Source organism: Erpetoichthys calabaricus, chromosome 4 (genome assembly GCF_900747795.2).
Source record: "Erpetoichthys calabaricus chromosome 4, fErpCal1.3, whole genome shotgun sequence".
In the NCBI taxonomy this organism is placed as follows: Eukaryota; Metazoa; Chordata; class Cladistia; order Polypteriformes; family Polypteridae; genus Erpetoichthys; species Erpetoichthys calabaricus.
Window position 1 is genome coordinate 131,024,576 of NC_041397.2, and position 25,613 is coordinate 131,050,188.

General features: G+C 38.4%; 1 protein-coding gene across 2 annotated transcripts in view; it reads left to right on the plus strand.

The window, feature by feature from the left end:
* srpx (sushi-repeat containing protein X-linked) overlaps positions 1–25,613 on the plus strand; it is a 118,976-nt gene that overhangs the window by 58,843 nt on the left and 34,520 nt on the right. For both annotated transcript variants that reach the window (XM_028799791.2, XM_028799793.2), the window contains 3 exons: positions 1,046–1,222; positions 19,359–19,485; positions 23,641–23,762. In XM_028799791.2, coding sequence (XP_028655624.1) covers positions 1,046–1,222; positions 19,359–19,485; positions 23,641–23,762 — 426 coding nt within the window. The remainder of the gene's footprint in view (positions 1–1,045; positions 1,223–19,358; positions 19,486–23,640; positions 23,763–25,613) is intronic.

Genomic DNA, 25,613 nt, shown 5'->3' on the forward strand with positions numbered 1-25,613 from the left:
TTAAAGAGACTGATTAGAGCATTGTTTTAACCTTGTTGTATTTAATGAAGACTTTTTTCTGTTGGGTTTTAACCTCCACTTCACTTCTGTTTACAGCGATCGGTTTGTAGCATGCATTGTTGCAATGTTACTTTTCTTGGTTGTTTATTAAATTACGGATTTTACAAATGTTCTTGTTTTTCCCTGTGCTTAAAACTCATTAAAAAAAATGAGCGGTTCGTAAGACTATAGTGTGAATTCTTGCAATGTTAATTTTCTCTGTTCAATGTTTTCTCAGTGTTATTCAATGTTTTTACACTTGGTTTACTATTATGATGTGCATTCTATGGTTTAGTTAACTATTTTTGTGCTTAAAAATCTTTAAAAAAATATATATTTACATACAGTTTGTACCATCTGGAATGGATTAATTGTATTTACATACAATCCTATTGGGGAAATTACTTCGAGTCATGACCAAATCGGGTTACGAACAGAGTTTTGGAAAGAATTACAGTCGTGACCCAAGGTTCCACTGTATGTCCATCCCTGTACTGAATTAACTGTATCTGATGTTAGTCATGAAGTGCCTGTCATGGAAACACTGGGCCCAAGTTAGAAATCAACATTAGATGGTATTCCAGTCCACTGAAGGGCACACTTAATTATGCTCATTAGGCCAGTTTAAAAATTGGAAACAAGCATTGAAATTCCCAGTTCAGTAACCAATTTTATTCAGTAGCCAAATTTAAATAATTCTGTCAATAGCTTGTATGGCAAGATGGCTTATTGTGGTTTCATTAAGCTACCTTGAAATCATTTTTATTAGCAAAAATCATTTCAGAAACACAATGGCTTTGAGTACAGCAAGAATTAGCCCACTGCATCAAGAAATGAATGTATGAGTTTATGATAAATGTTACCCATTTCTTTTCAAAACTTAAGTATTTGCTGTCAGTTATTTGCTTTTGTTTGTTTCCATTCATTCATTTATAGTACATATAAGTTTGGTTTTTATTCCCATGAATTCTTATAGATATGTGACATCTTTTGTGTTTGGTTGCAGAAATCCGCTGCCCTAAGCTTGCAATGCCTGCCAATGGTGGTTATAAATGTTCAGATGGTTCCTATTTTAACTCAAGGTGTGAGTTTTTCTGCTCTCCTGGGTACCAGCTGAAAGGAGACAGGACTGTAAGCTGCATGAGCAGCAAAGCCTGGAGTGGGAGAAACCCAACATGTGTGGGTAAGTTAAAACTTGGACTTCACTCCTTTCATGTATTTGTGTGGTTGTGTTTATGAGTTTTTTATGGTTAAATGTTAAAATGAATGTTTACTTGTGGAATGAAAAACAGAAGCTGACACTCAAGGGAAAATAGCTTGGGCTTCATCTCCTTTAATTGGTTAATTAGAAGCTTCTTAGGCATAACTATAGCCTTTCAGTAATCGCCCAGTATGTGTTCATTTATAATGAGTACTGTGCTGATGTTTAACAATGCAGCCCAGCATTTGCTTTTTAGTCAAAGAAAGGCTTTACATGTGGTTTATGTGGCAAACAATTGACATGCTGTCACAGAAATGAAGCAAATAGAATTTGAGGCCCTTGAGACCACCCACTGGAAAGATCATGTAGAAAAGAAAATTCATTAGTGATTCTCGAACCTGCTTATATCCATTTATGTTGTGCTTAGATGTCTGCCATTCCTGTTGCTGGTTTATGAATTTCATCACAGTCAAGTTTTTTTGTGTTACTTATAGTACCAGAGGTAATTTGTAAATCTTTATAATCAATTAATTTGTAAACCATTCTTGATATTTGACTGTTGTAACAGATATCCTTGTTGGCAGAAGGAACAACAGGAGCCAGTCATGGTTGAGTCTTTACTTTAAAATTGGAGTACTCACTACTCACTGGAAAGCCCTTACAAGTGCCAGTTTGTGGAAAAGAGTTTCCAGAGGGCAACATTGCATTATTTGTTTAAATGGTGCTTTGGAAATCTCCTTGGAAGACTGACAGCAGGTCAGGGGAGTACCTCAAGAATATCAAATGGTAGCTGAAGGTTATAATATGAAACCGATACAACACTGTTCCACATTATAGAAGGTAACATAGGTGTTACCAAGAGTGTCTGGCCGTTTAATGTAAATTAGCGCCCATGTGTGTTTGGATACCTGTGACTGTAACAGGTAGACATGTGAACTTGGTCCCAGCACACTCCAGAGTATTCTTGACTCCAAAAGTAACCTATGAGGTTACTTTTTATGAAGTTTATAAGCTCATTAGTTTATCAGCTATTAGTTTTTTTTTATTTAGTTTTACTATTTAAGTTAAATCATTTCATTTTAATTTAAAAAAGAAAAAAAATTTCAGGCAGTTTTAGTAATCCTAAATCAAATTTTAATAGTGAGACCAGTGCAATTCAAGTCCTGTTGGATGTTGGACTTTTTAGATGATGACTTGGAGGAGCCAGTCGTCTATGACTGCTACATCTGCAGCAGATGCCCGCTGATCCAACAACTTGAGCTCATGGTCACTGAACTGGAGGAGGAGATGGCTGGCCTGTGTTGCTGTAGAGAACTGGCAGATCTGGCCCAGGTGTCCTATAGAGAGATAGTGTGCACCCCTAAGGTGGTGCAGGAGGAGATTCCAGAGCAGACAGGTACAGATAGATGTCCCACGGTCACAAAGCGTAAGGTAAAGGGTGCATACTGTCTGGGGGCATCAACCCCAGAATTATAAATGTATCAAATTGTTTTCAGGTCCTTGTGGAGCTGGATAGTGTCTCTGATGATTCTGAGGTGGTAGGCAGGGATGAGGAGCCCCAATGGGCCATCTCTAAATCAGATCCCAGAAAGACAACAACAACAACAACATTTATTTATATAGCACATTTTCATACAAAAAGTAGCTCAAAGTGCTTTACATAATGAAGAAAAGAGGTAGTGATAGTTGGGGACTTAATTATTAGGGGGATTGAATTGCAAGTTTGCTCCAGACAGAGAGTCTTGCACAGTGTGTTGCCTTCTGGGTTCACAGGTAGGAGACCTCCCTGTAAGGGTAGATAGGCTCTTGGCCAAGATGGAGGTGGATCTAGTTGTCATTGTTCTTGTTGGAACAAATGAACTACATAAGGGTAGTCTGTCAGTTCTTCGATCCAAATTCAAAGAGTTAGCTGCCAGACTGAGGAGCTGAACTGACAAGGTAGTCTTCTCTAAGGTTCTGCCTGTGCCACGCACCAGTCCAGGCAAAATTGAGAAGATTAGAAGGCTTAACGCATGGCTCAAATCTGGGGGCAAGGTAGAAGGGTATATGTTTATGGAGCATTGGGACTCCTTTTGGAACCGATGAAGCCTGTTCCGCCACGACAGGTTACATCTGAACCGGAGAGGCACCAAGTTATTGGGGAGGTGTATGAGTAGGTTAGTCGAGGATTGTTTAAACTAGGGAATGGGTGGGGAGCCTGCAGGGAGTTTAGGACAGGCCAGGTTTAGAACTACAGTAATCCCTCCTCGATCGCGGGAGTTGCGTTCCAGAACCCCCCGCGCAAGGTGAAAATCCGCGAAGTAGAAACCATATGTTTATATGGTTATTTTTATATTGTCATGCTTGGGTCACAGATTTGCACCGAAACACAGGAGGTTGTAGAGAGACAGGAACTTTATTCAAACACTGCAAACAAACATTTGTCTCTTTTTCAAAAGTTTAAACTGTGCTCCATGACAAGACAGAGATGACAGTTCCGTCTCACAATTAAAAGAATGCAAACATATCTTCCTCTTCAAAGGAGTGTGCGTCAGGAGCAGAGAATGTCAGAGAGAGAGAAAAAAGCAAACAATCAAAAATCAATAGGGCTGTTTGGATTTTAAGTATGCGAAGCACTGCCGGACAAAGCAGCTGCATGGAAGAGAGCAATGTGAAGATAGTCTTTCAGCATTTTTTAGAGGAGCGTCCGTATCCTCTAGGCCAGTGTGTGAACAGCCCCTCTGCTCACACCCCCTCCGTCAGGAGCAGAGAATGTCAGAGAGAGTGAGAGAGACAGTGAAAAACAAACAATCAAAAATCAATACGTGCAGTTCAAGCTTTTAAGTATGCGAAGCACCGTGCGGGAAGCATGTCGCTTGACAAAGCAGCTGCACGGAAGGGAGCAATGTGAAGATAATCTTTCAGCATTTTTAGACGAGCGTCCATATCGTCTAGGGGTGTGAACAGCCCCCCTGCTCACACCCCCTCAGTCAGGAGCAGAGAATGTCAGAGCAAGAGAGAGAGAGAGAGAAAAGCAAACAGTCAAAAATCAATACGTGCTGTTTGATCTTTTAAGTATGCGAAGCACCGTGCGGGAAGCATATCGCTTGACAAAGCAGCCACATGTAAGCCCAGCAAGGATGGCAGCAATGTGAAGGTAATCTTTCAGTGTTTTTTGAGGAGCGGCCGTATCCTCTAGGGGTGCGAACAGCCCCCGTGCTCACAATATATTTGAGGAGTTTTATTTAATACGTAATACACGCTCTGGTTGGGTAGCTTCTCGGGCATCTGCCAATAGCGTCCCTTGTATGAAATTTACTGTGGAAAACCAACTGAGGAAGAATGTACCAGAAATTAAAAGACCCATTGTGCGCATAAATCCACGAACCAGCAAAAAATCCGCAATATATATTTAAATATTCTTACATATAAAATCCGCGATAGAGTGAAGCCGCGAAAGGCGAAGCGCGATATAGCGAGGGATTACTGTATACATGGAGGAACAAACAACAGTGTAGAAATAAAAATGCGTAGTAATGTAAATTCTAACCCAACGAGTAACACATTAAAAATAGCTTGCCTTAATGCTAGAAGTATCAGAAATAAGGCAAGTGAGTTGGAATTGTATGTAGCAGAGCATAATTATGATATTATAGCAATAATGGAAACTTGGCTAAGTAACCAAGAGGGGCATGAGTATAACACAGAGGAATACACATTTTTAGGAAGGACAGAAAAACAGCAACCCCATCTCCTTTTCGGTTCTATGTCAAACAGAATTTAAATGCAACTCCTCTTCAGTTGGATGATTAGTCCCATCTTAGTGAGGACAGGTGGCTTTGCCTAGAAAGCATTAGAGAAAGAGGCTTTATTTTAGGATTGTATTATAGACCACCCAATGCAGACAGTAATTTTTACACACATTTTTTTTAGTAATATTAAAAAGGCAAGTTTACGGGGGATATTATAGACATGGGGTATTTTAAGTATCTAAATATTAACTGGAATAACCTTGCAAATGGCGGGGCACAAGTGTAGGAATTTTTAGAAGTAATCAGTGACTGTTTTTTAGCACTGTATGTTAAAGCACCAACATGGGGTGAAACCTGTCTGGATTTAGTATTTTGTAATAATCAGGATATAATTGTGGGTGTACAGGTGATTGAACCGCTGGGGTCAGTTGACCATAATATAATGCAGTTCTCAGTATTTTGCAAGAGTGCGGATGCAAAGACTAAAATTGTTAAGTTTAACTTTGGTAGGGCAAATTTTGAGCAGATGTGGCAAAGTCTAGGGAGAAAAGACTGGGATTTTAAGTTTGGAGACAGTTGAGGAGCAGTGAAACAGGTTTAAAAATGTTGTACATGTAATGAAGGACAGTTACACACAAATGTGGAATTAATAGGATATTTAAGAAATCTCCGCAGTGGGTTAATAAAGAGATAAGAAAGAAGCGGCAAAGGAAAAAAAACAGCTGTATAAGTTGTATAAGACTAATAACTTCACAAAGTGAATCGTAGGACATATGAGAACAAGAGGGCAACCATTAAGAAGGATATTAGGAAGGCTAAAAGACAGTTGGAGAGGAATATAGCAGATTAGACAACCCGCGGCGTACCATACGCTGCATAATCACGCCGCTTTTTTAATGATTTTTAAGCACAGGGGAAAAAATGAACATTTGAAAAATCCGTAATTTAATAAACCACCAAGAAAAGTAACATTGCAACAATGCACGCTACGAACCAACATACAATTGTCCGTGACTGAAAACTGGAGGACCGCCGTCACGCCTTCTCCTCCCACAGCGAGGGACGGGGCTGGACAGCGCTCGGGCGTGGAGGGCGGAAAGGGGGGGAGGGGAAGGACGCCCATTCTGCCCCCTCCGTCCCGGCCCCCCCGCCATTCTAGTCTGCTGATTTCTTAGTCATCTCTTAGTCATCGTTCAGTACATACTGCCTGCTCATGTGCCCGCCCCCAACTCCTCACCTGAGTCACTTTCGTCTGTGTACAGTCCACATGCACCTGTGAGTCACGTTGACTGTTCATTTTCCAAACACCGCCTCAGTCGCTTTTGTCTCTGCTACAGTCCACATGCACCTCTGAGCCATGTTGACTTTTCATTGTTCTTTGCGGTTCCGGCTGCTTTTCTATATATACAGTAATCCCTCGCTACATCGTGCTTCGCCTTTCGCGGCTTCACTCTATCGCGGATTTTATATGTAAGCATATTTAAATATATATCGCGGATTTTTTGCTGGTTCGCGGATTTCTGCAGACAATGGGTCTTTTAATTTCTGGTACATGCTTCCTCAATTGGTTTGCCCAGTTGATTTCATACAAGGGACGCTATTGGCAGATGGCTGAGAAACTACCCAACTTACTTTTCTCTCTTTCTTGCGCTGACTTTCTCTGATCCTGACGTTGGGGGATTGAGCAGGGGGGCTGTTCGCACACCTAGACGATACGGACGCTCGTCTAAAAATGCTGAAAGATTATCTTCACGTTGCTACCTTTTGTGCAGCTGCTTCGTGAAGCGACATGCTGCACGGTGCTTCGCATACTTAAAAGCTTGAAGGGCATGTATTGATTTTTGTTTGTCTCTCTCTCTCTCTCTCCCTGCTCCTGACGGAGGGGGTGTGAGCTGCCGCCTTCAACTGCTTTGTGCCGCGGTGCTTCACATACTTAAAAGCCAAACAGCCCTATTGATTTGTTTGCTTGTTTGCTTTCCTCTATCTCTCTGACAGACTCTGCACTCCTTTGAAGAGGAAGATATGTTTGCATTCTTTTAATTGTGAGATGGAACTGTCATCTCTGTCTTGTCATGGAGCAGAGTTTAAACTTTTGAAAAAGAGACAAATGTTTGTTTGCAGTGTTTGAATAAAGCTCCTGTCTCTCTACAACCTCCTGTGTTTCTGCGCAAATCTGTGACCCAAGCATGACAATATAAAAATAACCATATAAACATATGGTTTCTACTTCGCAGATTTTCTTATTTCGCGGGTGGCTCTGGAACGCAACCCCCGCGATGGAGGAGGGATTACTGTAATCCATCAAGTCACCCGACCATGGTAGTAGCGAGGGGGGGTTGTGTACAAAGGGCAGGGACGTAATCAGTGCGAGCATATGACCTGCACTTACTGGGAATTCCTCGTTCGTTGGGAACAATTGCAAGCCCCAGTCTCCATCACGAATGGGGTTCAACGGCTTACCCACGCCTCTTTGCGCCGGGAAGACACACATTGATCCATTCAGTGTAGTGCGCGTGCAGTACCGGACATCCAAGGGCATCACAGACCTGTTAATGCTCAATCTCACGTGGCTGAAAGCCACTTGTCCCTCTAAGAAGTTGGACGCCGACCGCTTTTGGGTTGCGTAACTATTTAGCAGATGGGAGTCTCGTTCATTTTCGGAATTAACCAGACAAATCGCTCCACCAGCTAAGAACAGCCATGCACCACCACCCACAGAATCGAGAAAGAGCTATCAATCTGTCATTCCTCTCCGTGTCTGGGCTGGGTGAGGTTTCCTGTGTTGAGTCAAATTAAGCGAAAGGCTCCACACCTGGTTGTGCCCTTCTGTCAATTCCTTTAAGTTTCAGCTTTGCAACCATACTCCCCCCGGAACACAAAGACTTTGGTTACCCTGTTGGCTGCCTGACGGGTCATGGGAATGATGCCACTGGATCGCCAGTTGGCATCGTTTATGGTTGGAACTACAACGGTATGTGGCCGTCTTCGAACCTCCGACTTTCATTCTTGATTAATGAAAACATTCTTGGCAAATGCTTTCGCTCTCGTTCGAATTGTTGGCGGGCGTGGCTCTGTCGTGCGTGTGCCATGGTCGGCTGCTTAGTGAATTGTTGGTGGGCGGGGCTCTTTGAGTTGGCGGGCGTGGCTCTGTCTTGCGTGCGTCTTGCTTGTCATGGACTTAGTGAATTCTTAGAGTTGCTGGGCGTGGCTCTGTGAGTTGTCGTAGTATCCCATGGTCTTAGAGTTGGTGGGCGTGGCTCTGTGAGTTGTTGTCGTATCCCATGGTCTTAGCGTTGGTGAGCGGGTTTCTGTGAGTTGGCGGATGTGGCTATGTCGTGTGTATCCCATGGTTGTCTTGCTTGTTCTGTCAGCTTAGTGAATTATATATATAGATAAGGCAAAAGATGACCCAAAGAGATTCTTCTAATATTTTAGTAGTAAAAGAGTATTCAAGGAGAACGTGAAGTGCTTCAGGACTAGTAAGGTGGAATTAAAATATACTGACAGTGAAATAACAGACACTCTAAACTTGCATTTTTATGAGGTCTTCACTCGTAACAAAGAGGATAACCTCCCAGCAGTAGATGAGACTACTAAGAAGGTTTTGAGAGATTTAGAAATTGTAGAGGGAAAGTACTGCTCAGATTAACCCCTTTAATGGGAAGCGTGTCTTTAGACGGACTCCTAAGATGACGCAGAATCGGGGAGAGCGTCTGTAGATGCGCTTAATAAAAAGATTTTTCCTTCCTCGGGGAATGCATCTATGGACACAATTCCTTCAGATCTGTGCTTTGCATGGTTCTGCCGTCTAGTGTGATTTTTTTTTTTTTTAACTCGGTCATAGTGGCAGAGGTAGAAACATTGTTTACTTGGGTGAATGTTTTATGGTAGTTTCGAGACCAAAGAACCCCTAACAGTACTTTTTTTCACTTGCCCTCAGTCACATTTATAAGGGAAAAGGATTCAGTTTTGCCATTTATTTATTTTTGGCGCAAAGTTATAAGCGTGTTTTAAACATTTGAAATTTCTTTGATTACTGCTCTTATTTTGCAAGTGGTAATTCAGTTAGTAGTTTTTCCCGTGTTTTGGTGCTTTAGAAGTTTCTTTTTTGAGATTTGTTCCTTCTGTGTAGCAATTAGACGTGTGTTACCCATTATTTGATAATAAAGCATATAGTGACGCCAGACCAGTTTCTCCAAAGATGTATAAAATAATGCCTTTCTTTGACTTTTGCATTTGAAAATTTTCTGGAAGTTACATTCTAGAGGGGGATCTTTTGATTGATGAAAGTTTACTGCTATGGAAAGACTGTCTAGGGTTGAAGGTATACATTCTGAAAAAATATCATGCTTTGGAATGGATTCAACCATTTCTATCGATGAACAACCCCTACCAGGGTAGTGACTACTGAAAAAACGGCCCCCATTAAAGGGGTGAAATAGACTGAAATCAAACAAATCACTAGGACCAGACAATATTTACCCTCAAAAGCTTAAGAACTAGAGAGTACATAAACTGGAAAATGGCAAATATTATCCCATTATCTAAAAAGAGTGACTGGGCACATCCAAGCAACTGTAGGCCAGTAAGCTTAATGTGCATCACAGGAAAATTAATGGAAGGAATTATTAAGGATAAGATTGAGTGGCACATTGTAAGTACAGGTGTTTTTCTGAACAGTCAGCATTGGTTCAGAAGAGGGATGTTGTGTTTTACCAACATGTTAGAATCTATGAGGAAGCAGCAAAAAAGATATGATGAAAGTGGAGCGTATGATATTTAGTTTGACTTTCAGAAAGCATTTGATAAGGTGTCACATGAGAGGTTGGGTATCAAACTAAAATAAGTGGGATTTCAGGGTGATGTTTGCAGATGGGTGCAGAATTGTCTCAGACACAGGAAGCAGAGGGTTATTGTGCAAGGAACCTTATCAGAATTGGTTGATGTTAAGATTGGTGTTCCACAGTGGTCAGTGCTAGGGCCGCTGCTGTTTTTAATATATATATATATATATATATATATATATATATACAGTATATATATATATATAAATTATTTGGATTGGAATACAGCATACAGGCTTTGGCAGATGACATTTAATGTCAGTAAATGTAAGGCATTACACATAGGAAGTAAAAATGTTAGGTTTGAAAATCAAAAGTACACCTTATGAGAAGCATTTAGGAGTCGTAGTGGACTCTTCACTATCAACTTCCAGACAGTGGTCAGAAGCCATTAAGAATGCAAACAGAATATTAGGTCATATAGCACAATGTGTGGAGTACAAGACCAAGCAGATTATGCTCAAGCTTTATAATGCACTGGTGAGGCCTCATCTGGAGAACTGGTGTGTAGCTTTGGTCTCCAGGCTATAAAAAGAACATAGCAATGCTGGAAAAGGTCTAGAGAAGATCAGCTAAGCAGATTCCAGGGCTACATGGGATGAATTATGAAGAAAGATTAAAAGAGCTGAGCCTTTTCAGTTTAAGCAAAAGAAGATCAAGAGGTGACGTGATTGAAGTGTTTAAAATTATAAAGGGAATTAGTACAGTGGATCGAGACGGTTATTTTAAAATGAGTTGATCCAGAACACAGGGACACAGTTGGAAACTTCTTAAGGGCAGATTTTGCACTTACATTAGGAAGTTTTTCTTTACAGAGAGAACCATAGACACTTGAAATAAGCTACCAAATAGTGTTGTAGGCAGACAGTAAGACTTTCAAAACTAGACTTGATATTTTTAAAGAAGAATTAAGTGGATAGGACTGGCGAGATTTTTTCAGCTAAATGGCCTGTTCTCGTCTAGATTATTCTAATGTTCTCTCTTTGGCTAGTGGCCTATTCAACTTGGACTTGGTAGGTAAGTTGGGGAAAAGACCTGACTGGTAGGGAGTTGGTGTTAGAGAGTTCAGTAGGAATCAGGAATTGGTTGGGATAGACTACTGTGACTATGTTTTTTGGATGGTGAATAAGCCATTCAATCTTAAGTTTGTGGAATTGACCCTGTTTAGTTTGTTGTTGCTCATCACCCATTGATTATTTCTGTCTTTGAACTTTCACACTAAAAGGTGGCTCTGGTGTAATACATTACTTTCTTTTGAAAAATGGGTTATTTTTGTATGGCAAACCTGTTTATATTAGTACACCTACAAGTTGCTTTGACTAAAAATGTCTGCTAAATATACATTATACATGTCAGCCCACTTGGAAATAATTTAGGCAGATGGTATGTCTAAGCTGTTTTTTCCTTCATACCGAGTGATTATACGTTATCCTGTGAAATGTGAATGATTTTAGGTGTAAGTTTCCAGAGCTTAAAGGGTTAGTGGCAAGTATTATTCAACAATATTTGGAATTTGTCTTGTCACTGACAAGAATGAACAATGCTAGTTCATTTCAAATATACAGTATAAGTGCTTCATTTAAATAAATGGAAATAAATTAAATAAGATCCAATTCAGCACAACATACCTTGTGATTAACTGGCTTTTTTGTTATTTGAGAGCACTAATTTATATAGCATATTATTATCTCAGTTACCAGATAAGATGACAATGGGTCTGCAAAAAATGCTAGATTTATTTCTGTTGCCATTACAAGTGTTGAAGCTGTGACCCTATCAGCAGAACCTTGTTAAGAAAAACATCCTTTTCCTTTTTTCACATCTGTAGAATCCTAATATGGTTCTGTAGTAGAACACCTTACTTTAGTCAAATGTAAAGCAGATACAAAAGGAATGCAATCTTATGTATGATCTTATGTCAGTATTTAGTGAACACAGTAATGAAAACACAGAGGTCTACAGTTCTGACTTTTTTCAGTATGTTCCTCACTGTATGTTACAGAAGATTTGTAAAATTGAAAATAAGATGTTAAATTTTTCAAATAAGAAACTGCCAGTAATGTGTATTAGAAATGCATCACATTGTGGCTTGCTTGACCTAGGCAGATGGTTTTATTTAAGTGCCAGTAGATGGCAGGATTATCACAAAGGCGAAAAAAGTGTATGTGTATATATATATATATGTATATATATATATATATATATATATATATATATATATAATTATTGTTGAAATAGTTTACTGTCAAATAAATGCAAAGAGTACGCGACACGTGTTTCGCCCTCGTTCTGGGCTCATCAGGCGTACACACTCCACTGCACTCCCTCTCGGGAATCGAACCTCGGACGTCAGCGCCAGAGGCGATGATTGTGACACAGACTACGAATGCCGTGAATGTAATTACCCCGATCTACATGCTGTCAAATAAACGAACCACACGCCATGGCGCAACGTTAGGGGCATCGCCTCTGGCGCTGACGTCCGTGGTTCAATCCCCGAGAGGGAGTGCAGTGGAGTGTGTACACCTGATGAGCCCAGAATGAGGGCGAAACACGTGTCGTGTACTCTTTGCATTTATTTGACAGTAAAACTATTTCAACCATTCTATGATCTGCTCCTCACAAACTGAGGGCACCGTGGCGGATGTTAGCAGATTGCTGGCCAAGCACAAGCGTTACCTGGTAGGTAACCACCCATACAATCAGATTGTGACACAGACTACGAATGCCGTGAATATATATATATATATATATATATATATATATATATATATATATATATATATATATATATATATATATATATATATATAGATATATATATATAGATATATATATATATAGATATAGATATATATATATATATATATATAGATATATATATATATATAGATATATATATATAGATATATATATATATAGATAGATAGATAGATATATGTATATGTATGTAGATATGTATATATGTGTGTGTATGTATGTATGTGTATATATATGTTGATATATGTATATATATGTGGATGTGTATATGTATGTATATATGTAGATATGTAGATATGTATATATAAGTATATATGTTTATGTATATATATGTTTACATAACCTCTTTAACACACTACTTCTCCGCTGCGAAGCGCGGGTATTTTGCTAGTATATATATATATATATATATATATATATATATATATATATATATATATATATAATATGTATATATAATATGTGTATATATATATATATATATATATATATAATATGTATATATAATATGTATATGTATGTATATATATGTTCAGAGACATACTGTCTGCTCGAATCCAGCTAAATGCATTCAAATTGATTGGGCGGCGTTTCATGATACAGATGGACAATGACCCAAAACATACAGCCAAAGCAACCCAGGAGTTTATTAAAGCAAAGAAGTGGAAAATTCTTGAATGGCGAAGTCAGTCACCTGATCTTAACCCAATTGAGCATGCATTTCACTTGTTGAAGACTAAACTTCAGACAGAAAGGCCCACAAACAAACAGCAACTGAAAGCCGCTGCAGTAAAGGCCTGGTAGAGCATTAAAAAGGAGGAAACCCAGCATCTGGTGATGTCCATGAGTTCAAGACTTCAGGCTGTCATTGCCAGCAAAGGTTTTTCAACCAAGTATTAGAAATGAACATTTTATTTCCAGTTATTTAATTTGTCCAATTACTTTTGAGCCCCTGAAATGAAGGGATTTTGTTAAAAAAAATGCTTTAGTTGCCTCACATTTTTATGCTATCGTTTTGTTCACCCCACTGAATTAAAGCTGAAAGTCTGCACTTCAACTGCATCTGAGTTGTTTCATTTAAAATTCATTGTGGTAATGTACAGAACCAAAATTAGAAAATAGTTGTTTCTGTCCAAATATTTATGGACCTAACTGTGTGTGTGTATGTATGTGTATATACACATGTATGTGTATATGTATATGTATGTGTATATATATATATGTGTATACTGTATGTATGTATGTATGTGTATATATATATATATATATATATATATATATATATATATATGTGTATGTATATATGTGTGTATATTAAGGTTGCGCGGTATCCAAATTTTGATACCGTCAAACCTCCTCCCTATTTTACCTCGGTATACGGTATTACCGTGAATAATAAAAAAAATGTGATGTAAGGCTCAGACAGTGTTGGCTTGTGCCTAAACCGTTCAGAAACTGAATATCAAACACTAATACTGAAACAATAACAAAATAACATGCAGAACAATATTAACAACTTTTATTAGCAACAAATAGCAGTTTATAAAAAAAGTGCAAATACAACAGTCAAACAGAATTAAATTAACATAAACATCCAGAACAGTTTTCGCGCGGAGACGCGCACACAAATCAATTAAATTAAATCACACCGCCTGAACAACTTTTAATAACAAAGAAGAGCAGCTTATAAAAAAGTGCAAATAGACCCACAACAGTCAACCAGAGTTGAATTAACATAAACATCATCCATATTATAAAACGTATTGCAAAGCAATAGTCCTAAACAAAAACTTCTTTCCAGTCTTCTTTCCAATATTGTTTTTAACGTAAACCAAATAAAAATACCTGAATCAATTAAAAAAATAAAAATAAACACAGTGCGAATAGGAACGAATGGCAAGTGGCATCAATCTAGTCAAGATTTTTCGCTAGAAAAACCAGCATGTTTACTTTGTCCGGCTTTAACAGGGCACGTTGTGGACCGACAACTTTATCTGCGGTGCTGAAAACCCGCTCCGATGGTGTGCTTGTGGCACAGACGCACAGGTACTTTCGTGCCACTCTCGACATCTGGGGAAAACGCCCGGCAGCATTTTTCCACCAGAGAAGTGGGTCCTCGTCTCCTTGAGTAACTGGCTCCAAACAGTAGGCTGTCATTTCAGCTCCGACTCGGTCCTCTACGGTGCCGATGCCGATGGGACCTGCCATTGCATCAGATTTTTTTTGCAGCGTACTTCCCAGAGTCATCTTTTTTCATGAGGGTGCAGGTTGCGCCTCTCCTTCTTCCACTCTGATGGCCACTGGACCTGCTGCCTCTAAGCTCACGATCTCAGCCTATAATTCAGCCTTGGTCTCAGCCAATGCATTGTCATCCGTCTCATATCCTCCACGGTAACGAGGGTCGAGGAAAGTGCATTTTCGCAATATTTTGCGCACTGAATTGGATTCATACTTGGCCTCCAGCTTTGTTAGAATTCCAGTTTTGATTGACTTTGTTAGCTGGAGGTCATTTTCTGACGCAGCCAACACATTGTCCCTGCAGAACTGTAGTATGGGGAGGATACAGGAACTGGTCACATAATTTTCTCCTGACAAAATATCAGTGAAGTCACTGACTGGTTTCAGTGCTTCGTGAACAGCTTTCAAGACGTCCATGTCCTGCCAGGTCAGGGACAGGCTGCTCCTTCTGTCATCAGACAGGACGTGTCTGATCGCTTGGGCCTGCTCGAGGATGCGCTCCACCATTGCCAGTTTGGAGCACCAGCGAGTTGCGCAGTCCTGCCGACGGATGGATGGATGAATTAATTAATGAATGATGAATAAACAATTAAATGAATGAATAGGCCTAAATAAACAAATGAATGAATAAATAGGCATAAATAAATGAATGAATGAATAAATAGGCCTAAATAAACGAATGAATGCATAAATAAATAAGTCCATTAATGTATATTATTCCATTTGGTCAAATTTGCATGCACATTTATTTTAGGCTAAATAAGTCCCTTATGCGCATCAAGCCTGCATTTATTTGATAAAAAATACAGGAAAAAAATTACAATTTAAAAAATGGTTTTCTATTTTAATATAGCCTACTTTTCAATATAATTTATTTATGTGATGCAAAGCATATATATATATATATATATATATATATATATATATATATATATGCCCCTTTTTTTATATTTGAGCCCCTGCCCCTGAGGAACTCTCTGCACGTTTTATGCTTCTTGTGGAGTTCATGCTTATGTTGCCAGCTATGTGAAAAGGCCCCGACAATATTACGGCATAGTCCGAGGGCGCGCTCGGTTTTTTGCCTCTGGTCATGCAATCCATTTGTGACAGCCAAGTTTAGATTGTGACCGAAGCAGTATAGCCACGGCCAATGCAGGGACCATATTGCGGCATGAATGTTGGCAGCGTTGTCAGTGGTTATGGCTGAAAGTTTTTTCTCGTTAAGTTGCCATTCCTGAAGTGCAGCTCTGAGCGCAGCAGCAAGATTGTCCACTGTATGACTCTCAGGATAATACGTAGTTTGGAGGCATTTGGATTCAAGTTTCCAGTCAGGTGTAATAGTATGGACAGTCAGAGACATATATGGTGTCATGTTAACTGACGACCACGTCAGTTGTTAAGGAATAACTGTCTGCCGCAGACAGCAGCACTTGAACATTGTCTCTAACTTTACTATATAAATGTGGGACGGCTGTTTGTGAGAAATATTTCCGTCCAGGCAGCTCGTACTGGGCATCTAGGACCTTTACCATGTCCGTAAAGGACTTTTTTTCCACTGTGTGGAAAGAGACCATTTCCTTCGCCAAGTATTTTGTCACTGCATCAGTACAGGTTTTCCAACGGACACTATCCCTTTTGTACTTTGTTGCTTTCCCGAAGGCCCCCATTATCGTCGGCTGCGTACTGGCAGTGGACCTAGATGTTGTTGGTCCTGCATCGGGAGGCGTTGAAACTGTTGCACTGAGTGAACTTGGGTCCATCCTTGCAGCAGTGAGTGGATGGTGGTTTCGTATATACGACCTTAGGTTCGAGGTATTTCCATCTCTCGCGGTCACCTTTTTGTTGCACAATTTGCTAATTGCCTTGTCCGTATTTACCGCCTCTCCCTTCTCATTCGGTCAAAACCCGAAATACTGCCAAACTGCAGAAGTTGTGTTCTTTTTCAAGACCAGGTCACTTGGTGCGCGACTCGCCATCTTTCCCCACCTCTCTCTTTCTCCTCCACGCTGTCACGTGATGACAACCACGCATACGCATTTTTAGGCATTAAATAAATTATATTTAATATTTAATCCTTGTCTCCCATATAAGTGCATTGTTTTTATGATGGTATAACAGTATTGAAACTGATACCATTGCTATTTTTAGATCCCGCGGGATACCATATTACCGTATTACGCCTAGTGTGTGTATATATATATATATATATATATATATATATATATATATATACACACACACATATACTGTATATGTATATACTAGGGGGCTTCGCCCCTGCTCGCTTTGCTCGCCAACCCCTGTTTTTGCTTTTCCGGATACACACTTTTAAGATTTTTTTTTTTCTTCGAATTGTTGCTATTTCCTTAGTTTCAATTTTATTTCAGAACTTCTGTAAAAACAATATTTGGAATCTTTCGAGTCCCAACACGCTGAATCTTTTTAATGAGGTCAGTGAGGCATGTGTTTAATGACTTTGTACCATAATTCAGGATAGGTTTCTCTGTTTGGAATTTCAGTACAGACAAAACGATCTACATCATCAGTAGTTAATAATTTTTTTTGCAAAGTAACCAATAAATGCATGTGAGGTAAACTTCGTTTTTGAAATTGTCTTGGCTTAAACTTGCAATATTTACATACTTTACATACTTCTGATATATCAACTATGTCCATATACTCGATCTCTATTCGCCTTTTCGTTATTTCTCTGAGCAATAATTTCTCTTTCTTTGCGCTAATGCGATGTTTACTTTCTTTTTTTTTTTTTTTTTGACACTGTCATTTTTTTCTGCTTTCATATTCTGTATCTTGCTCTGCACATGTTTCAAGCCTATGTTTTATCCTGCTTTTTTTTAATGACACCTGGTCCGTGGTGATTATTTTCCCTTTTTCGAGTAATAATTTCCATTTGTTTGCACTCCTGCGATCTTTACTTTCTTTTTTTATACTTTCTAATTTTCCTACTTTCATATTCTTTAACTTTCTCCTCATGTGAATCGCGCCAACTATTTTTTTTTTTTAGCCTTTCGAATTCCACTGCTTTCATAATCTCTAACCTGCTCTGCATGTGTATAGTGCAGACGTCCCGATTGGACAAACTGTTTTTTCAATTCCACTTGTTCTGGGCTGATGATTACTTTCCTTATTTTCTGAATTTGCACCTAGATTATTCTTTTTCTTTTTTGTCTCTCCAACGCTTTTGAGTCTCTTTTCTCCACGCTGCTTTCTTCTTCGCTTTGTCATCTATTTTTCATTTATAACGTTTTGTCCTTATACACTTTATATGCGCTGAGAGCCCAGGATCTTTGTGTGCTCAAAGCCAAACCACGACTGAGTGTGTTAATCCCCGTGCTGTTATTTGGTTGTAAGTAGGGTGTGTCTTGCAAGAATCTCATGTTCTGTGTCATCGCAAGACGGTCCCAGGTCAATCTCTTGGCACAAAGTCTCATGTTTAAGGTCCCCGCGAGACGCTCAGTGGCCAATCTCTCTGGGCTCGCGGGTCTTTTAAGTGTCTTCCGTGTGTGTGTGTATATATATATATATATATATATATATATATATATATATATATATATATATATATATATATGTATGTATGTGTGTATATACATGTGTATATGTATGTGTGTATATATATGTATGTGTGTATATACATGTGTATATGTATGTGTGTATATATATGTATGTGTGTGTGTATATATATATATACAAAAGAAAGATGAAACTAAAGAGAAGCAAACTGACAAAGAGATAACAGGTGGCCTTAGACAATAAAATAAATATCTATCCATCTTCTCAACCTTTGTAAACTAAGCATAGACTTGTGATGCACTGGACTCTATCCTGGCAGTAATAGATACCATGCCTTACTAGAGTAACCGATCGTTGGCGGGGATACCGTTATTCCTATATACCAACCTAATTTAGAGCTGCCAGTCGAACTAATTATGTATTTATAATGTGGCTGGTGTAAACTAGCATAGACAGAGAGCAAATTTGGAAATTTCATGTTATGACGGGATTTCAATATATGACTCTATGGCTGAGCGGAAGCCTGGTTAAACCTGTTGCTATTGTGTTACCCAGAAATATTTTAAATCCCTGAATAACATGTTACCTGATCAGAGAAGAATGATCTGGTAAAGTGTTAACACGAAGACCTAGATAGAGGAGTTCATAGAACAGGAACCATAAAAGTTATTAAATGTTCACCGAGAACTACAAAATAAGCTTTTGATAATTATTGATTGAAATGAAGGTGTGTTTCTTAAACTTTAATAAATAGTGTATTTTATTCCCCCCACAATTTCTTACATAAAATTTGGAATAAAAATCTATAAAATAATTGTGTAATGCCCCATTAAAAACAGAAATCATCCATTTATAATGGGAGAGTGATTGATTAGTACATTTGAATATAGTACTATAAATTAAGTTGCTCACTTAATATATTGAATTTGCCTTTGAGGCCATATGCCAGATGATTTTTTGATCATACTAAAAAGTGTTTAGTTTTTAATTTTTTTTTTTTTTTGGTTATAGATGTGGAACCACCAACTATCCAATGCCCAAGTGTAAAAGATAAGACGGCTGATCCAGAAAAGCTAACAGTGCGAGTGTACTGGGATACTCCTGAAGGAAGAGATACAGCTGATGGTGTTTTAACTGAGTAAGTTTCATCTCAGTCCTTTTTTCATGATGAAAATTGTAGAGTGAAAACACTTATTACTAAAATGTGTCATTTACTATAAACTGTTAGATGGAATACAATGAGATGTGATTATTTTTGTCAAAATACTATGAGAATAATTTGTTTACCATTTCATGCATCTGCTTATCAAAAAAGAAAATAATATGGGATTTATGTTATGCTAGCTGCTGCAGAACGTTAGGTCGACATGTGCAATTCACTGCAGCTCATCTCAAATGAAAAAGGTTCCTTGTAGCACAACTTCAAAGTTCTGCTTCAGATACTACATTTTTGCATAAGGCTTGTATGGATTGCTCCATTAAAATTGTAATCCTTTACTTTGAACTCTTGCTTTAAGATAAATACAGAATTAGTTAAGAGTGTTCTTCTCAGTATATTTTCAAGCCATCTCTCTTGAGCCAGAACCAATGCATCTCTTCTCTGAAGTTCTTCCATAACATCAGGCTCCTCATTCTGAACTAGTTAGTGAGTCTTGCAAGTCTTAATGTGCAGAGGGAGAGGTTGGTGGCTCCTCAGTGGAATCCCTCAGAAATCTGTCATTGAAATATCAATTCTTAAACAAGAGTCTACGGAGTTTAAATTCCTACATCTAATGTAACTAGTCCTCTCTTGCCTGCAAAGATCAAACTACTAAGAGCTATGACCTTAGATTCAGATGTGTATATTCTCCTCTGGACTGAATCTTTAAAGACACTAGAGAACAGAAATGTGACTCAGTTGGATAACCTGTTCATATCTTGGCCTCACCTTGAGTACCTGTCAATGAAATCCACAGACAGGAGGAAATAATGGCCATTCGTTTTTGGAGTCTGTATGTTTGCTAGTTTTTGCAAACCTGGCATTGAACTAAATCCTTCTAAAATTAAGTAACAAAAAGCCACATAGCTAAGGCACTAGCACCTCACACTCTTGTAACACCTCCTACAGTATACACCAGGTACCTAATCACTTTTAAAAACAGGCATAGAAAGAATTGGCAAACTCTGATTATATCTCAGAGCTGTGTAAGAGCAAAGAATTGTTCCACTCTTCCATGTGCAGGTCAGAATCTGCATTACTGGCCTGTTTCTGGAAAACATAAATCTTGGGCATCAGGAATTGCATTATTGAGTTTTTTGACTTCTGTTATTTTACATTATGGATATTATGGTTGATGCCAACACACAGAACAGCCTTTTGTCTTTCTCTTTGCACCCCTGCTTATTGGCCTTGAACAGGAACCATTCAGACTAGACCTTCCCACAAGATGTAGTGGAATTCCCTTTCTGAGGAGAGTGCTAAACTCGCCTGAATATAGATATCAGCTGGGCATTGACAGTAGACAGCCTTGTTATTCATTTGGATCTTTCAGGTCTGTTTGGCAAGTTTGGTGACACAAAGAAAACTGACTTTCAGTGTCTTGAAACTGCCAGACTGGAGCAATGGTCCCCAACTGTAAAAGAGGACAAGGTGGGATTAAGTTACAAAGGCATCTGACTCTTCGTTTTTCTTGGGATAGTCAGTGCCAGGATACACAAGTAAAGACTTTGGTGGATAGTCAAACCTCAGATCTAGGAAAAGCAATACAGATTCTACAAAGTGATTTGGAACAGTCGAAAAACTATTTGTCCTTGTGGAATTATGGGAATTTTCAAATCCCAACCTCATTTGTTTAGAGGATGTGGAAGAAGCTCATGACTCATGTCATTCAATTCCTATATGTGCAATATTATTTTGGGCTTATATAATTGCCATTAGTTTAAATTTGTTTAAGGTGTTCTCCTGTATGATATTTTCATAAACAGAACATTAAGCTTTCAGAGCCCTGGCTAAACCATAAAGTTTGGGAATCTGAAGGTAGCATGTTTCCTATTCTTGACTCTGTTGTATCATAACTGCTAAAGCACATAACAGTTTACAGTATGGGACTGGATGATTATTAGCACCTCCAAACCATGGTTGTCTCAGAACATTGGCACTGTGTTTTCTGATAAGAGGGGAGGGGCTTCAATAAGTGGGATATTTTCAGTACCTCAGAGTCTTGTTGTTGAGTGATTGCGAGATTGACTAGTGGAAGTGCATCTTGTTTTGGAGTACGTTTGAGAGGCAGGAAGTAGGACTTTAGACATGGCTTAGAATTTAGCATCCCTTTCAGTAATGACAAAAAAAATGTAAGAGTTGCTAGGCCCACTTGCGTAGAGGATGAGGAGCTTGACAATCCAGAAGACCTTGGAATGAAGCTGCTGATTTTCCAGACTGAGAGGAGCCAGTCAGCTGATGTACTTTTACAGAGAAAATACCCCAGTAAGAGGTATGTCTCACTAAGAGAACATTCAGGGGCATGCCCAAAGCATACTGGACAAATTGTATATCTCATTTGGCGTTGGAAGTTCCTAAAAATGCCTAAAATAAAAGTACTAGAGAAGTTTGCTTAGTTTGTGGATGTTTGATGTAACTTGAAAAGACCGTTTCAAAGAGATGAATATAGAAAAAATACAACCTCGAGTTCTATAATTTACTGTGTATGATAAAACAATTTAAAAACATAGTAATTGAAGTGTTATTTTTATTTTACAGATAATGCTGAAATTGTTGATCAAAGCTATTTTTATGTACAGTATAATTTTTGTCATCTTGGGAGTTAATTTTACTTAGGTTTTGTCAAAACTTTTTGCATCTTTTGCTTTCAGATTATAAATAATGTTTTGTCCATTCTTAAACCACCTTGTTGCTATTTAGATTTTTTAGGGTTGATGTGTTAGATTGTATTTCTTAAACATATAATGCCTGGTTCAGAATTTTACTGCAAATTATTCTTCAATAAGAGATTGATACATAAATTATTCTTTTTCCTATTTTCTTTTCCATGTTTTTCTTTCACCTTACCTATGAGGTGTAGAGTAATTTGAAGTAGGGGGTTCTTGGGGCCAACTGGTGGAGTGTATACATAGTGATCAGACAATTGGTGGAAATATTTTTGGTATTTCAGCTTTGCCTGCACAATTCCATTTGTACCTGACTTGACCCACAACTGATTTGCATTAAAATCTTCCCACAACATCTGCTCCTTTACTACCTCCCTCTTTTTTCATGCATGCACACATATTAACTCTGCCTGAGAACACTTCCAATATGACTTTGTAGCCATTTCTGACAACCGCTTTGGGATAAAAAAAATGTCATGGCTAATCCATTTCTAAAAATTCTATGTGGGAGATGTTTGGCATTCTATTGTAAATCTGCCCAGTTCCAGAGGCCTCACCATTACCTTCAGGTGGTAGAAGTTGTAGTCGATATTTCTTTCTCATTAATTCTGAAGTGATGGGGTACAGTATCCCCTTGATTTGATTAAACATATGTGAAATACTACTTACTCCAGTGTTAAAGCATGTTTCCTTAGCTGAAGCAATTATTTATCATAGACAAATTCTTCACAATATAGACAGCATCACCATCACTCACAAATCCATACACACACACACACACAAGCAATAAATCCCTTGATATTAGATATTAGACTAACCACGCTATTGATCTGTGTCTTCCAGTATACCAAATTGGATGTCTGTCAATTGGAGCTTAGAAAACTTATAGAGTGAAATAATGCAGAGTGCTGGTTTTGTAGGACTGTAACACCAGTTAGTTTTTTTTCTTAAATTTTATTTTAGATGTTTACACTGCACGTTCAGAATGTGATTTACACCTGTCTTATGCCAAATATAAAACTTTAAAGATGTATTTTTTGGCATTGTATATATGACTCTTTGAGACATTCTGTTTTCTTTTTGCCTGTTGGGATTAAACAAATAAGGCACATACCACCATATAAATAAGGTGCTTCCATAGCCCTGCAACGTTAGCACTGCACGGGAAAGGTAAGGCTAAATGTTTTGATTTGAAATCTTCTGATATAATGATCTCTGTTACATGTGCCAAAATTTCCATCATATTAAGTATTAAAAGCTAGATTTCTTTAATAGTTAGTATTTGTAGGCACTTTTTTGCATGAAGTGTCTTTATTTTAAACACCTTTCCCTATGTATGCAAAGATTAATTACTGATTATATTGTAAGTTATTTTAATAAGTGGTAAAAGTGTCTCTTTCTTTTTTCTTTTTACCCCCTTAAACTTCAGTGTCGTTTTGAAAGGATTACCTCCTGGCTCTTACTTTCCTGAAGGTGATCATAAAATCCAGTACACCGTGTTCGACAGAGCAGGGAACAAAGCGACTTGCAAATTCTCAGTGAGGGTTCGAGGTAGGAGTTGCACCCCTGGTGCTAATTTTACAAGTTCAATGGAGTAGGAAAATCAAGACTGTATTGAGATGGGAGGAAAATCTGTGTGACTGATTTTAGGATTAAATTAATCAATGCTGCTTTCTAAGAGTTACCCTTTCCTAGCTACTGTTGTGACATTCATGTTAATATACTAGAGTCATATCAATGATATTTTATTTTGATTTGTATGAAATGAAAATTAATGTATTTTTGGATGGAAATGTACCTTGTCTATTGTAATTTACTAGACCGAAGTCAAAGTTTCTGGTCAGTTGTTAGTCAGTGAATGACCTATACCATGATAGGTGGACTGACTAAGGCTTGAGCACCATGAGCATAAGAGATAGATGTATCTATTCTGCATTATTTTGTTCATGGATCAGTCTGTTTTGTTTTAATAAATATTCAATAAACAGTTGATTGAAAAGCTAATAAAGATACAATAAAATCTTTCTCATTACACAGTGTAATAAGTGACAAATGAAACATCAACCATTAGTCATTTCCATCCCCACTGTGGTAATGATGTGATTATTATTTTGGGAAGATTCCTGTCTTTTCTCAGTTTAAACAGTTCTTCTGGTAACAGTGAATCTTGCAGTGCGCATCATTCACTCAGCCATAGAACTGATCATTATTTAAAAACATTTTAGAGGAGTAAACAGCAGTGGTTAAAATTTTTGTTATACTACTTTCATTGCGTTGGCAGCTCAGCCTTTGCCAAACCCTAAAAAAAATGAACTCCAGCTATAATGTATAAAATTACCGCTGTAGGAGTAGGAAGGTTAATTAATTATCCATTTTGCCTCTGGCAATGCCAGTAATCCACCTTAATAAAAAAGATAAGTGTATATGTATCTGTCTGTATGTCCATCTGGTTGATATGTCTCTGCCATTCCAAAAAATGGCACATCACAACATTTGTAGTAGTAAAATGTATTGCATTTGTCATGCCAACAGATGGCACATCACAAGCATCAATACTACTTTTACGAATCACATACCAAATGGCATATAACAGAAATACTGTATACGCATTGCATGGTGTACTTCAAACATTATCACTGAAGTCTACATTGGTTAGTTAGATTTCAACTCATCATAGGGCTGGTTTGTAGGCCACACATAGGCCGAAGAAGGAGAAGAAGAGGGGGGAGACATGTCCGGAGGCAGGAGGAGAGGAGGAAGGTAAAGAGAGTGGAACCGAGGGTAGTAACTTTGAATGTTGGCAGTATGACTGTTAAGGGGAGAGAGTTAACAGATATGATGGAGAGAAGGAAGGTTGATATATTGTGCGTGCAAGAGACTAAATGGAAGGGGATAAAGGCCAGGTGAATCAGAGGTGGATTCAAATTGTTCTATCATGGTTTGGATAGGAGAAGAAATGGAGTAGGGGTTATTCTGAAAGAACAGTATGTCAAGAGTGTTCTGGAGGTGAAAAGAGTGTCCAACAAATGATTATGAAGCTGGAAATTGGAGGTTTGATGATGAATGTTGTAAGTGCATATGCCCTGCAAGTTGGGTGTGCAATGGATGAGAGAGAAGATTTTTGGAGTGAGTTGTATGAAGTGATAAACAGCGTACCCAAGGGACAGAAAGCGGAGATTGGAGCAGATTTCAATGGACATGTTGGTGAAGGGAACAGAGGAGACGAGGAGGTGATGGGTAGGTATGGTGTCAAGGAGAGGAATGAAGAAGGTCAAAGGATAGTGTATTTTGCCAAAAAGGATGGACATGGCTGTGGTGAATATGTATTTTAAGAAGAGGGAGGAACATAGGGTGACGTACAAGAGTGGAGGAAGATGCACACAGGTAGATTACACCCTATGC